This window comes from Saccopteryx bilineata, chromosome 9, assembly GCF_036850765.1.
Source record: "Saccopteryx bilineata isolate mSacBil1 chromosome 9, mSacBil1_pri_phased_curated, whole genome shotgun sequence".
Taxonomy (NCBI): Eukaryota; Metazoa; Chordata; class Mammalia; order Chiroptera; family Emballonuridae; genus Saccopteryx; species Saccopteryx bilineata.
This window is the reverse complement of record NC_089498.1, coordinates 72927151-72940793: the sequence shown is the minus strand read 5'-3', so window position 1 is coordinate 72940793 and position 13643 is coordinate 72927151. Positions and strand designations below refer to the sequence as shown.

The window sequence follows — 13643 nt, the reverse complement described above, 5'->3', positions numbered from 1 at the left end:
TTGGAGGGAAGTTATGAAAACAGTCCCCCACTTACACAGCTGTCCCCACCTCAGATTAGTGTGATTTTGCCCCCAGAGATTGTCCTGTGAGTCAGTCATCCCATGGAAACTTTACCCACCATGACCTCAGGTCAGACAGAAAAATGAAGACGACCCTGGGCCTCTGGTCCCACCCAAATATCTCTTCCCAGCAGGGTCCCACATCTTTCCTCCCATCCATGCTGTGGCTGCAACCACGGGCCAAGGCTGGGGAGGAAGTTGGGGACCAGCACAGCCGCTGGTTCTCCTCGCAAAGAGAGGGGCAGGAGACCATGTCTTGGGGTATGTGTTTGGGGCTCAGAACCTGGGCTGGGCTGGGATGTAGGTGTGGACAGGAAGTGGGTGAGGAGGTTTGAACAATGTTTATTCCCCTTACACATACACTACTCAGAGAGGAGGGAATGGTCACACGTACTAACACTGGCTGAGTGCCAGGTGCTGTGCTAAGTTCTTCATGCCTAGTAACTCCCTAAGTCTTCACAACCTATCAGGTCTATACTATTGTTATTCTCACTTTTAGTTGAGGAAACTGAGTGAAGCACAGAGAGGCTAAAGAAACTTGTCAGGCCACACAGCTGAGCTGGCCCGAGGCTGACCAAAAGTTGAGCCCACACTGTGACTTCCCACTCTATGCTGCCTCTTAGGTCTCATACCTGGATACTGCAGGTCAGAGCAGGAACTTACCCTGCCAGCCTGCTCATCAACACCAGAGCTGAACATGGAAGTCCTCAGGTCCCTGTGTTCACTCCCCACTAAGCCTCTCTGTTTGCCCCTGGCCCCCGCACTCCAGGCTGCTCGACTTGGAGAGTGCGCCTCTGGCCTTCACAGTTTGCTTCCTGAGGGCTTGTCTGCATGGCCGGATGAGGAGGTGAGGACAGGGTGGGTGCAGGTGGGAGGGGGGAGTGCGAGGGGGACCTGTGACCACAGTTCGGGGGCAGGGCAGGAAGCAGACGCGATGTGACAGTGGCCCTGTGATGAGCTGTGTGGGGCGCCTGCCAGGAGAGCTGACACTACTTTAGGAGCCTCCCGCTGAGAGAGGGTGTCTGTGTGGGAGCATCTCATCGTAGGACCCAGGTATGGAGGAAGCAGGGGGTCAGGGAGACTGGGAGTCCCTGGGTGGGGACTGAGGGGCCGGGGAGTGGGGCTGCTGCTTTGTAGGAAGAACCGGTGGAGCAGGAAGTGCTGTGACCTGTGGGACGAGAGATGGTTCTGGACTGTGCTCATCACTTACAGGCGGCCTTGTGGAGTCTGGGCCTCAGTGCCTCAGTTTCTTCACATATAAAATTAAGAGGTTAGAATACATAGCTCTAAGACCCCTTAAAATGTTGACAGTGAGAGCTTCTAAGGAAGCTGGAAACAAGCTTCCTGGGAGATAACAGGATGAGGGCCAAGATAGAGACCGAGTTCCTTGGATTAGGGATACAAACTGCTGCCTAAGTGGGGTGAACTGGGCCTTTGAAAGGCCCCCCATCCTCCGTGCCGCCTGGGGACTGCCATGTCTCCTGGAGCGCCACCACTGGGTAAGACTCGGCCGTCTCCAGCCAGAGCGCAGGGGAAGATCCTGCTCTCCAGAACCCCCGTGTCTCAGGTGCTGGGGGGAGCGGCCCCTGGCATCTCAGTTTGGATAGAGGTAGAGAGAGGAGATTCCAGATCATAAGCAGGTTCCGGTGAAACTCCAGAGCCACCTCAAAATGAGAAAGAACTTCTAACCAACTTGTCTGATCGTGGGTAACAGCTAGCTCGTAGTCATGCAGAGTTGCCCAGGGCACGGCGGGGAATGCCACAAAGGAGACCTGAGCATCAGGAGGAGATCCGGACAGCAAACTCCAAGGCCCCTCCCCACACATGATCTATGACCATAAGCTTATGCACGGCTTTTATTTTAGAAGTTAGGCTAATCTTCTTCCATGAGGCCCAAAGAAAGACCCCAAAGGGAAAGTGAGTAATAACGGTGATGTACAGCCCCATTTCTTTTCCATTTCCGTTTAAGGCTTAATGGGAAAGAGAAAATGAGGGAGGTAGAATGGGGAAAGCACGGTTTGTTCCAGGGCCCAAAATGGCACTTCTCCAGAATCCAGTCTTCTCTAGAGTCGTCAGCCCCCGCCCCCAAATCTGCTACAGCAACTCTGTGTCCCCTCTGACGCACACAGAAACCCTGACTCCACCAGCAGTCCCTGTGGGGACAGAGCCATCAACCTGGGTCCCCAGTAGGCCTTAAGGAGTGAGATCCTAGCAAATAGCTCCTACTGGCTCTGTGACCTTGGGCCGGTCCGTTCTCTCTGGGCCCTCTGTACAAGGCGGGAGGTGACCAGGTGTACAAAGTCCATTCTAGCTCTGACGTTCAATGACTTAAGAGACGGCTCATTCCCTCCCCATTCTATGTGCCCTGGTCATCCTCAGTTGGGGGGAGAGGCCAGCCATTCTCCATACCTCTGCCCCAGTTTCCCAGATCCCGAACACCTTCTGTCCCCTCAGCTCCATGGCCACCTGTGTGCTCTTCTTGGGCATCCTTCTCCTGCAGCTGCCCACGCCTGCCCCTGCCCACTGCTACACTGCTGCGCAGTCTGAATGCCAGCGTGTTCGCCAGTTCGTGCCTGGTTCACGGCTGGCGGGGGAGGGCATCGATGTGTCCAGCCTCCGCCGCTCAGGCTTCTTCCCAGTGGACGTGGACCACTTCCTGCGGCCAGACGGCACCTGCACCCTCTGCCACAACACCCTGCAGAAGGGCGCCCTCCAGCGCCTACCCCTGGCGATCACCAACTGGCGCACCAAGGGCTCGGGCTGCCAGCGCAAAGTGATCAAGGCCAAGATCAGCTCCACGGAGGCCGCGGCCAAGGACGCAGCGACCAGCATCCGCAACGACTGGAAGGTGGGGCTGGAAGTAAACCCCAAGCCCAGCACCAGTGCTCGTGTAGCAGTGGCTGGCTCACACTCCAAGGAGGCCAATTTCGCAGCCCAGAAATCTTTCCAGGACCAGTACAGCTTCAGCACTGACTCAGTGGAGTGTCGCTTCTACAGGTGAGCGCTGGGGACGGTGGCAAAGGGGGCTTGAAAACGTTATGGAGAATTGCAGGTGGTCTGGGAGCAGGTGGTCTGGGAGCAGGTGGTCTGGGAGCAGGTGGTCTGGAATGGCAGAGTGAGGACTCGAGGCTCCGTCCACCAGGAGAGACCACAGCCTCGTTTCTCACACACCAGGTGGTCCAGAGCCCTGGGACCCTGATCTGGAAGAGCCTAGGGAGGAAACAGGTGGACAGGAAGCAAGCAAGGCTGTGCTGAGAGCCCCAACTTGGTGCCTTCAGGCCTACTGAGTGCCCAATGACCTCTTTCCCAGGCATGGCCGCCTTCTATGGGCAGGAGACCTGGCTGGCTCCCTCCCATCCCTGGGACTCCTTCATCCATTCAGCCACTGTTCAGCCTATCTCGTCAGGTTCTGTGCTGGGAATTAGGGCCACAGTGCTGAGCAGAAGCAGCTACTCCCCAATCCTCAGGGACCTAGGACCCTCACCTGAGACATTCATGGTCTCCATGGGCAACCCCGAGTCACCTGCCTGACTTCTCCCACCGGAGGCCACGTTTCCCCAGCAGGGAGACAGGGCACTGCCTGCTTGCACGGCCAGAGCTGCAATGAGCCCAGGCATGTAGGACCCAATCCAAGGGACAGGCAGACGAAGGCCACAGGACTAGGGTCCGAAGCTAGAAGACTACAGCCAGTGTAGTACCAACACTTCTGTAAGTAGAAAATAAAAAGGAAAGAAAAAGCTTTATTCTGAAAAAGAGAAGCAAAAAATGCCTCAACAAAGTAGCTAAGTCACTGAGGGGCTAGAGACAGAGGGGTTCCTGGGTTCAGGTCCTAGTTATGCTGCTCACATGTGACCTTGGGCAACCTTGAGGGAGTTATGGATGGGAAGGACTACCCCCTGCTGGGCCCACCTGATGTTTTTCTCTCCCTCCCAGTTTTCACCTGGTGCACTCTCCGCCCCTCCACTCTGATTTCAAGCGGGCCCTCAGGGCCCTGCCCCCCTACTTCAATGCCTCCGCCGAGCCCGACTACCTCCGGCTCATCTCCAACTATGGCACCCACTTCATCCGCTCCATGGAGCTGGGCGGCAAGGTCTCCGCCCTCACCGCCCTGCGCACCTGCGAGCTGGCCCTGGAGGAGCTCACGGCGGACGAGGTGGCCGACTGCCTGGCGGTGGAAGCCGCGGTCAGCGTGGGCAGCCTGGCCAGCGCCTCCTCAGAAGCCAAGGCCTGCGAGGAGAAGAAGAAGAAGCACAAGATGACGGCCTCTTTCCACCAGTCCTACCGGGAGCGCTATTCCGAGGTGGTGGGCGGCCACCACGGCTCCGTGCACGACCTGCTGTTCGGGAACCAGGCGGGGCCCCAGCAGTTCTCAGCCTGGGTGGCCTCTCTGCTGGACAGCCCCAGCCTGGTGGACTACACCCTGGAGCCTCTGCACTTGCTCCTGGAGCACAAGGACCCGCGGCGGGAGGCGCTGAGGCAGGCTGTGAGCAAGTACCTGACGCAGAGGGCTCGGTGGAAGGACTGCAGCAAGCCCTGCCCCCAAGGGCAGCAGAAGAGCCAGCGTGACCCCTGCCAGTGTGTGTGCACTGGCTTAGGGGCCACCAACCAGGACTGCTGTCCCCGGGAGAGGGGCCTGGCCCGGCTGGAGGTTATGAACTTCCAGGCGACAGGTTTGTGGGGAGACACAAGTACTGCCACGGACGCATATTTGAAGGTCTTCTTTGGAGGCAAGCAGCTGGACACGAACACAGTGTGGAACAATAACAACCCCCAATGGAAGATACAGCTGGACTTCGGGGACGTGGTCCTGGCCTCAGCGGGGCCCCTGAGGGTGCAGGTTTGGGACGCAGACTACGGCTGGGACGATGACCTCCTTGGCACCTGTGACCGGACTCCACAGTCTGGCTTACACAAGGTGGAGTGTCGCCTGAACCACGGGCGCCTAAAGTTCTTCTACCATGCCAAGTGCCTGCCTCACCTGGCGGGGAAAACCTGCCTGGACTACGCCCCCCAAGGGCGCCTGGGGGAGCCGCCAGGAAACCGGAGCGGGGCAGTGTGGTGATGAGAGTGGGCCTTGAGAGGACCCGTGAGCCTGCACTGAGGGCTCTCACAGAGGGAGCCAGGACCCTTCTATCTTCATGTTCCCGTTAGACAGATGGGAAACTGAGGCTTTCTTCTTTTTCAGTGAGGTGGCTGAATTTATAGGCCAGCCCTGAGTCTCCCTGTCCAATCTACCTTGGCCATCTGATATTTTCAAGCCCAGGAAATAAGCTGGGTTGGGCCACACCCAGTGGTCGCTACATGGGCCAAAGCTGAGGCCAGGAGCTGGACAGAAGGCCAGGAGGCCATTCCCACTGGGCTACTGGGTGTCATTTAAGAGTATCCCTCTCAGCCTTTTATAACATGGTGAATTTTTCATCATATTAGATCTAATCCCTTCTGCCCCAGCTGCTCTGTTTACTGTTACCTTGCTCACCGAATTTTGTTTCTCAGACAAACCAAGGGCTATCTTGGCCTGTCTCATTGTGTGCACAACCTGCTAGAGAATCAATAAAAGTGACGTGATGACAACTATAATGGTGGTAGTTGTGGCAGAGAAGAACATGGGGCCAAACACAGCCCTGGAGAGAAACCTCCACTCTAGCAACCCTATACAACAGGACAGGTGGCTCACCTCAGGGCAGGCAGGCAATATAAACAAACTTCTTTTTCACTTTTGTTGGAAATATGGGGGCCCAAAATATTTCACTTTCCTCATAGCTCTCTGATTTGAGAAACAGCACCATGAACTTGGTGATGAGTGGCAACAGGCATTCAGTTCCCAGCTGGAGACAATAGGGAACAGCGAGGACTGGGGGGGAACTGAAGGGCACACATCTTCTCTAGAGGGGGCTGCAGCTCTGCACCAGCCAAACATTGCAAGACAGGAATGGGAGCCCAGTGCTGCCAGGTCCTCTAGATCCTTAAAATAACCAGAATAAAGAGTCGACCTGGAACTCTGAGGTCACTGGTTTGAAACTTGGGCTTACCTGGTCAGGGCACATATGGGAGTTGATGCTTCCTGCTCCTCCCCCTTCTCTCTCTCTCTCTCTCTCTCTTCTCTCTCTAAAATGAATAAATAAAGTCTTATTTAAAAATTAAGAAAAATAAAGTAACCAGAACTCCCACTTCGACTTCTAATTGTTGGCAATACATTTCACATAAAGCGATGTGAGAAAACATGGTCCAGGCCCCGGCCGGTTAGCTCAGTCAGGTAAGAGCATAGTCCCGAAACAGCAAACCTGCTGGTTTGGTCCCCAGTCAGGGCACACACAGTCAGCAGCCAAAGAATGAATGACTGAGTGGAACAACAAACAAATACTTCCCTTCCTCCTCCCCTCTTTCTCCCTTCCTCTCTCTGTCTCTCTAAAAATCAATAAAAATTAAGCCCTGGCCAGATTGGTTACATGGCCCCAGAGCAAGGAGGTTGCTAGTAGGATTCTCCGGCCATATGTGAACCATAATTGACCTAGAGCAATCAGTCTGGAAATTCTGACTCAACAGACTCTATTTGATAAGTTGAGCAACTCTCCCCCGTCCCACAATTTGAGAGGAGATGGCAGTGGTTCCAAGAAGGTAGTATCAGAGGTCTTCCTGCCCTTGGCGTGCAGTGAACACCAGAGCCTTGGGGTCTGATATAAGATGAAATGGTCTTTGTTTCACGTGCCAGGGACACAAGCCTCAGAACAGATCCACAGGATGGGTGGCAAGATTCAGGGTGGCCTACTAAATGTGGTGGGTTTGGGCTGTGCAGGGATATTGTCAGAGGGGTTCAGAGTTGCTGGCACAGCCCTCCTGACTCTTTGAAACTCCCTATAAATTAAGCCCCTTGAAGTTTGTATGGACCCCTAGGCTCATGTGGAGCCCATTGAAGACCACAGTGCTGGCCTGACCTGTGGTGGTGCAGTGGATAAAGCGTCGACCTGGAATGCTGAGATTGCCGGTTTAAAACCCTGGGCCTGCCTGGTCAAGGCACATATGGGAGTTGATGCTTCCTGCTCCTCCCCCTGTTCTCTCTCTCTCTCTCTCTCTCTCTTTCTCTCTCTCCCCTCTCTCTCTAATAAAAATGAATAAATAAAATATAGAAAAATAAATAAATAAGACCACAGTGCTGGAGAAGTGTCATGTCCCAACCAGCCCAGAACAGTGTTCAGTGACCAATCGAGGTTGTCTATAGACACTCCAGCTCCCTCCCGTTGGGGAGAATGACTGAACAAAATTCTGTGCTGGCTCTCAGAGTTCCCCAGCAGGACTAAGCTCCAGTGCCCACAGAGCTTGACCACACATGCTCTCTTGGCTGGCTCTTTTCCCTGTCTCAATTGTCTGCTCCCCTACTAGTATTTTCTGGATTCACCTCCACATAAACTGCCTGCCCACAAGTCCTTGTCTCAAGGTCTGCCTCTGGGGAAACTAACTAAGAAGCATATCTCACCACATCATTGCATTGTTTAAAAAAAAAAATTGGTTCCTTGTGGTTCTTGGGATAAAGCTCAAACCTCCTAATGTGACAGACATGCTGACCCCACTCTCAACTCTGTCCCCCCTCACAGAGCCCTGACTCACTGAGCTTATTGATTCCTCTGTTGGCTCTGCTCTCTCTAGCCCTTCACACAGGCTGCCTCCTCTTTCCAGAACTTGTCTCCTCTATCCTGAGTCCTCCTCAGGCTTCAGGCTTCAGCTTCAAATGTGGCTTTCTCCAGGAAGCCTTCTCTCACTGTCAGGTCTAGGTCATGGCCCCCACTGCTCTGCTCCTATAGTTCCCACTATTTCTCAAGGGCCAACAGCCATTTCTATCTTACTCATAGTTGAACCAGTTAGTCCAGCACCTGATATAAGTGATGCTTGAAAAATATTGGATGGCTGATTGAATGGATGACTGAATGGGTTAATGAATGAATGAATAGAATCCACCAAGAAATCTTCCAACTGCTGTTCAAACTCCCCCAACGTCAGGGAACTCATAACCTCCGGAGGTAGATGTTCTATGGAAGAATATGAGCCATCATGTTACACTGCCTCCTTATCATGTCCAGCCCTGGTCATGGTTCAGGGATTGTGTATCTAAATCTCTGGTCCCGTCTCAGACTTGCTTGGGAAGAAGAACCACTGGGCTGATTCCAGTCCAAGTAGCTGCTGCCCCTCCCTCCTTCTGTGGAGCCATGAAGGAGACACACACAGCCGGGGTAGAGGTGACCGTGGGGTGGGGCCAGCCCCTCCTCTCCATTACTGACCACAGAGATGGGAACATCTGTGGAGGTGAGGGATGCCTCTGGACTGTGACCCACCCAGACCTCTCATTTCTCAGTGGACACAGGCACCAGCTGAGTCTATTCCAGCTGGGTCAGCTCCTTCTCTGGGCACAGCTGGTGCTCACTCGGCCTAGGAAGGCTGTGACCCCAGAAGGGCCAGACCCGCCACCTTACCTGCTCTCGGGATTCCTCTCCCCCTACCCTTTCTTGCTGCCTGATGAGGTCCTTTTCAGCCAAGACTTCCATAGCCCAGGTGGCCACACACACCAGCAGGGGCAGACTGAGTGCCTGGCTGGCTTTCCCCTGTGAAGGCTGAGGGGTAGGTCTGGTGCAGCTGAGACCAGGGGCACAGGTGAGATTCTCATGGGTTGGTTAGGGTTAGTGCCACACAGAAAGAGATCAACCCCCCCACACACAAACAGGACCCTCAAGAGCAGCCAAGGACTACCATCCAACCCACAAATGAAATGACCGCAGCCACACACTCATCCCAGACTAGACATAGAGACCTATCACATGAACCTTGATTTTGATCTGAGACTGAGCCCCAACCTCAGTCAGTTCTCTTAGTACACTGCAACCACATAAAACTCCCCTGCAGACCCAAGGGTCCCCACTGTAAAACAAGGGGCTGGAACAATGAGTTCTGCACAGCTGTCCAGCTCAGAGGGGCTGGGCAGATTCTGTAGATTCTGTAAGCATCCAGTCCACCCTCAGCAAGTGTGGCCGAACGGACCCAACAGCCCAATCACTCTCACTCCGCCCAGCAGCCACACCACGGCAGCACCGCTTTCCTGGTGCTGGAAGCACCCGGCTCCATTAGCCTTCCTCTTCTCCAAGGCCCAGGTACGCACCCCAGTGGCCCGAACCAGAACAACTGTTGTTGTTTTGCAGGATGTAATCAGAATTTGTTTACTGTGGGGCTCCAAGAGCACATCTGGGCTCACAGTGAATCTCCACAACAGCTGGTTCCTGGTTTCATCTTAGGAAAGGCAGTGACATCAGCTTGCTGGCAGGACTGGCTTGTCCCCTGGGAATTCCCTGTCATACTCTCCAGTCATGCAGTGAAGCTGGAAAACAGCCTTGTCTCCATTCCTCTTCCTTCACAAGAAGCTTCGCCTTTAAGACTGGGACCTCGGCCGAAGGTCCTCCGCCATCAGGAGCTGGTCATTAAGGGAAGACGCCATTACCACTCATGCCTCTCCCTCTCCGTGGTACTGTGGAATTTTGTGTGATTTTATTCAGTGAGGCATTCTTCCCATGGGAGTAACTGAGAGACCTCACTCCCTTTCCTTGCCTCTTCACTTTCATTATCTTTCTCTCACTAACACTACAAATGAAATATTAAAAAATAACATTTCTTGAGTGCTTATTGTAGTGTTTTAAGGACTGTGCAAGTATTGGTGCATTTAATCTTCTCAACGACCCTGTGAGTGGAGGTACTCACGCCCATTTTAGAAATGAGATATCACAGAAAGGTGAGGCTCTTCCCCTTACCTTTGTTCTGACCCTTCTCTGCCAGCTGTGGTCTGGCTCCTGAATGTCAAGAGTGGACTGTGTCTCTCCTCCACCGTGCTTGCAACCATCTTCACACAGTGCCTTAAAGTGGCTGAAGTTACCCGTGTTAGGGGGGACGCTCTCAGGAGAAGCAGTCTCCCCATACCACCCTGCCACTCACTTCTAAAAATGTGATGAAATATACACAGCATAGTATTTATTATTGTATCCATTTGCAAGTCTACAGTTCATTAAGTACATTCATAGTCTTGTGAAAGTATTAACCCTATCAAAACCAGACACTTTTTCATTATCTCCAACAAAACTCTGTATCCATTAAATATACCCCCCCCCCCCCCCGCTTCTGGTAGGCTCTATTTTATTTTCCATCCTTATGAATTTGCCGATTATAGGTCCCTCCTATATGTGGAATCAGACAACAGTGTTTGTCTTCTGGGTCTGGCTTCTTTCATTCAGCATAATGTTTTCAAGTCCATGCATGTTGTAGCATGTATAAGGACTTCATTCCTTTTACAGCTGCATAATACTCCATTTTATGGACATATCATTTTGCTTAGCCATTCACGCATTGATGAATACTTGGGTTGTTTCCACCTTTCAGCTGTTGTAAATAGTGTTCTATAAACATTAGGGTACAGGCAGATGTCTGAGTCCCTGCTTTCATTCCTTTTAGACATATACTTAGGAGTAGGAGTGCTGGTTCAGCGGGTAGTTCCATTTACCTTTTGAAAAACCACCCAGCCATTTCCATAAGCTGCCTTCACCTTCTTAGGTAGCCTCTTTGCCTTGACCTTCCTGTGCCTACCTTTCTACCTGTCAAGTCAGGACTTGAACGTGGATCCAGCTCAACTCTCTAGCATCAGGGAGAGACCATCCTCACAGTCATGGCTTATCGTGGTGACTCCAAGCCTTCCAGGCACCAAGGGTGCAGCCCTGCCCACCACTAGGCCCTCCGTCTGGAGATGCCCCCTCGAACAGTGGTCACCAGCCAGTGGGGGGTGGGGAGCAGGACAAAGCTGAATGGGTGGGCACGTGTTACTGGGCCTCGGGGTCCTCTTGCCTGGTAGACGATCTCATTCTGTCTTATCCATTACTATCTCCATAGCCCCTAGCATGAGCCAGACCTGGCACACAGTAAGTGCTCAGTAAACATTATTGAATGAATGTTTACATGTATTCTACACACACACACACACACACACACACACACACAGAGGACTGAATTCATGGAGGGTAGGGGCCATGGCCTGTTCATCTCAGCACTCCTACCAACCCTGATCTGAAAGGGAAACCACAAACGAGAAGAGCTAACTAACATGACTGAGAACAGACTGGTTTGGCCTGAGGTGGGGGAATGATGAGACTGAGGAGGCAGGGAGAGAGAGAGAGAGAGAGAGAGAGAAGAGAGGAGAGAGAGAATAGTGAGCACTGGAGCCCTGCTCCCAAGAAGAGGCTTGGCCAGCAGTAGGGGAAGTTCCTGGCTCCTCCCTCCTCATACTCCTTTGCCTAAAAAGTCCCTCCCATCACCACTCCCCTACCCAGAAAGGCCAACTGCACCCCAACCCTTCCCTCTTCTACTTTAAAACAATTTAAGGCCCATATGTTTGGAGGAAGGGACTTCCGCCCAGAGCCAGCCCAGGTGCCCCTGCCTTCAGACACTTGTGCAGAAGAGGCACAAACCCATAATAAATGTAGTGAGAATGGGTCGTCAGGTAGTCTTGTTTGTTTTTATCTTTATCTACCATACCTTAAGTGTGCACTGTGGGACAGGCCACATAAATGTGCATATTTCATTTAATTTTCTAAAGGCCCCACTTAACAGATGAGGAAACTGAAGCAAAGAAAGGTTTGATACTGACCCAAGTCCCCCAGCTGCTCAGTGCTGGGAAAGGTGAGATTCAGACCAGGGCCCTGCTCCTGCTCCGCCCTCCGCACCCCATCCCCAATCTGTCTTCCCTCTGTGTCCACCTGTCAGCGGCTGCAGGCCTGAAGCGGGGCTGGGGACCCTAGTTCACTCCTCGCCTCCCAGCCTGGGCAGAGGGCTCCCATTAGGGTCCTCCCTTCCCTCTGGCTCCACACTCCCTCGCCCTGGTCCATCTTGCACTGCAGGTTCTTAGCCCACCCTGCTGTCTCCGTCTGTTCTCCTCAGCATTTGGAAATGACCCCTACAGGTTGAAATAGCTCTCCAGGGGTTCCAGGCCGGGCCAACATCCGGCCAGTGGGCCACATCCGGCCTGTGGAATGAGTTTATGTGGCCTGCAATTAAATTTTTAATACTCTTCGCTACTTTAAAATCTCAGCTACTCAGAAGTGGAGGCATCTTTGATTATTGGAAATCGAGATATTTAAGAAGATAGTGGTACACAGAAAAAAATTTCATATGTGACTTATCTAGGGTTAACTTCCAATAATTGGTCGAATGGATTCACGATACTTCTTTATTTTTTTTAAAAAATTCCATTATAAAGATTTACAACTTTTGTACTCGTCTGTACTCGATATGAACTGTTTGGTGTTTTGCGGCGATGTGAAACCCACATTCTTTTAGGCGGGGTTTGCCAGTGCGCACCCAAGGTCAAACAATTCGGTATTTTTGTGGTCAAGTGTGCTGAATCAAGTGGCATTGTAGCATAGACAATAGCTGCAACTGATAACTGAAAACGTGTCCAGGCTGTTTGTAAAACAAAATTAATTGTTTTATTTGCAATATAACCCCTTCAAGCTCATTCTATTAATTAAATATTGTTTTGATTGATTGCGATACAGTTTGGATATTTATATGGTATTTAATTACATTTTTTTGTAAGGTATTTTTCCCCGCCAAAGAAGAAGGAAGGGGCCGTAGCCACAGAGTGTGGAATAGTAAAGGCTTTATTGAGTACCACGCTGCCCGGATAATGTTCCCTGTACCTGGGGACAGAGGCCAGGGAAGTCGCATAGGGTGACCCGCGTGGGGGATATTTAAAGGGTCTGTAGGGTGGTTGAGCTAATACGATGTGGTGAAATCTCACTTGCTGACAATGGTCGTTCTTGTCCCAAGGACTCCTGGGAAGTTTCTTTTGGTGCGCATGGGTGTGGGCGGCTGCAGCCAAACTTCCTGGGTCTGAGTTCCTCATGTGACTTTCCCCCATTGCTGACCACCTTACATTCCGATCTTTTGTGTTAATTAGGGGCACCTCTTATTCGTCTGGCTACTTCCTGCTGATTAGGAGCGTTGTGGGGAGGGAAGATTGGAAGGTGGTGGCTTTGAGGGGTGTCAGGAGGAACATCTGTTAGAGCGTGACTGGAGAAACTTCGCGGATGTGGTCCTGTAAGGCATTTTTTAAAAAAGGAGGAGTAATAGGGGGATCTTCAGGGTCCAGCCTTTTGGTGAGCCAGAGATGGGTAGGGGCCAGCAAACTTGAGGCAAAACTGCATGTCAGGAGTGGCGTAAGAAGGGGAAAGGAAAGGATCCCATCCACTCTCATAACCGAGACCTGTGAGGGAACTAGAGGTCCAGAGTGTGATGGCAAAACAGAGAAGGTAGCTCCTGTGTCCACAAGAAATGAGATGGACTTACCTGCTCCTGTAGCATTACCCTGGGTTCAGTGTGGGTGAGGATGATGGGGTCTCCGAGTTGAGGCCGTGTCAGTTGTCTGAGGTCTAGGAGTTTGAGCAGTGGGCCCGCCTGTCTGGATTGGCCTCCCATTTTGGGTGGTTTGTCCTCCATGCAGAGACGTTGAGGATGAGCCTACTGCCAAAGGGGGCAATCGCTCCACCAGTGGCCGGGATGCTTGC

The 13643-nt window shown here is 52.4% G+C and overlaps 1 protein-coding gene across 1 annotated transcript; it reads left to right on the top strand.

Moving 5' to 3' along the window:
- Positions 1 to 833: 833 nt before the first annotated feature.
- PRF1 (perforin 1) lies at positions 834 to 5626 on the top strand. The gene is made up of 4 exons (XM_066243804.1): positions 834 to 907; positions 983 to 1113; positions 2515 to 3057; positions 3994 to 5626. Exons 3-4 carry the CDS (start codon positions 2519 to 2521, stop codon positions 5120 to 5122), a joined length of 1668 nt encoding a protein of 555 aa, XP_066099901.1. The 5' UTR covers positions 834 to 907; positions 983 to 1113; positions 2515 to 2518; the 3' UTR covers positions 5123 to 5626.
- The last annotated feature ends 8017 nt before the right edge of the window (positions 5627 to 13643 follow it).

What these genes read in the sequence shown, in the direction of transcription:
- PRF1 (XM_066243804.1), top strand. Translation starts at nt 2,519, where the DNA reads ATGGCCACCTGTGTGCTCTTCTTGGGCATCCTTCTCCTGCAGCTGCCC. An exon ending in GTGGAGTGTCGCTTCTACAG is followed by an intron (nt 3,058 to 3,993) that starts GTGAGCGCTGGG and finishes TCTCCCTCCCAG; the next exon opens with TTTTCACCTGGTGCACTCTC.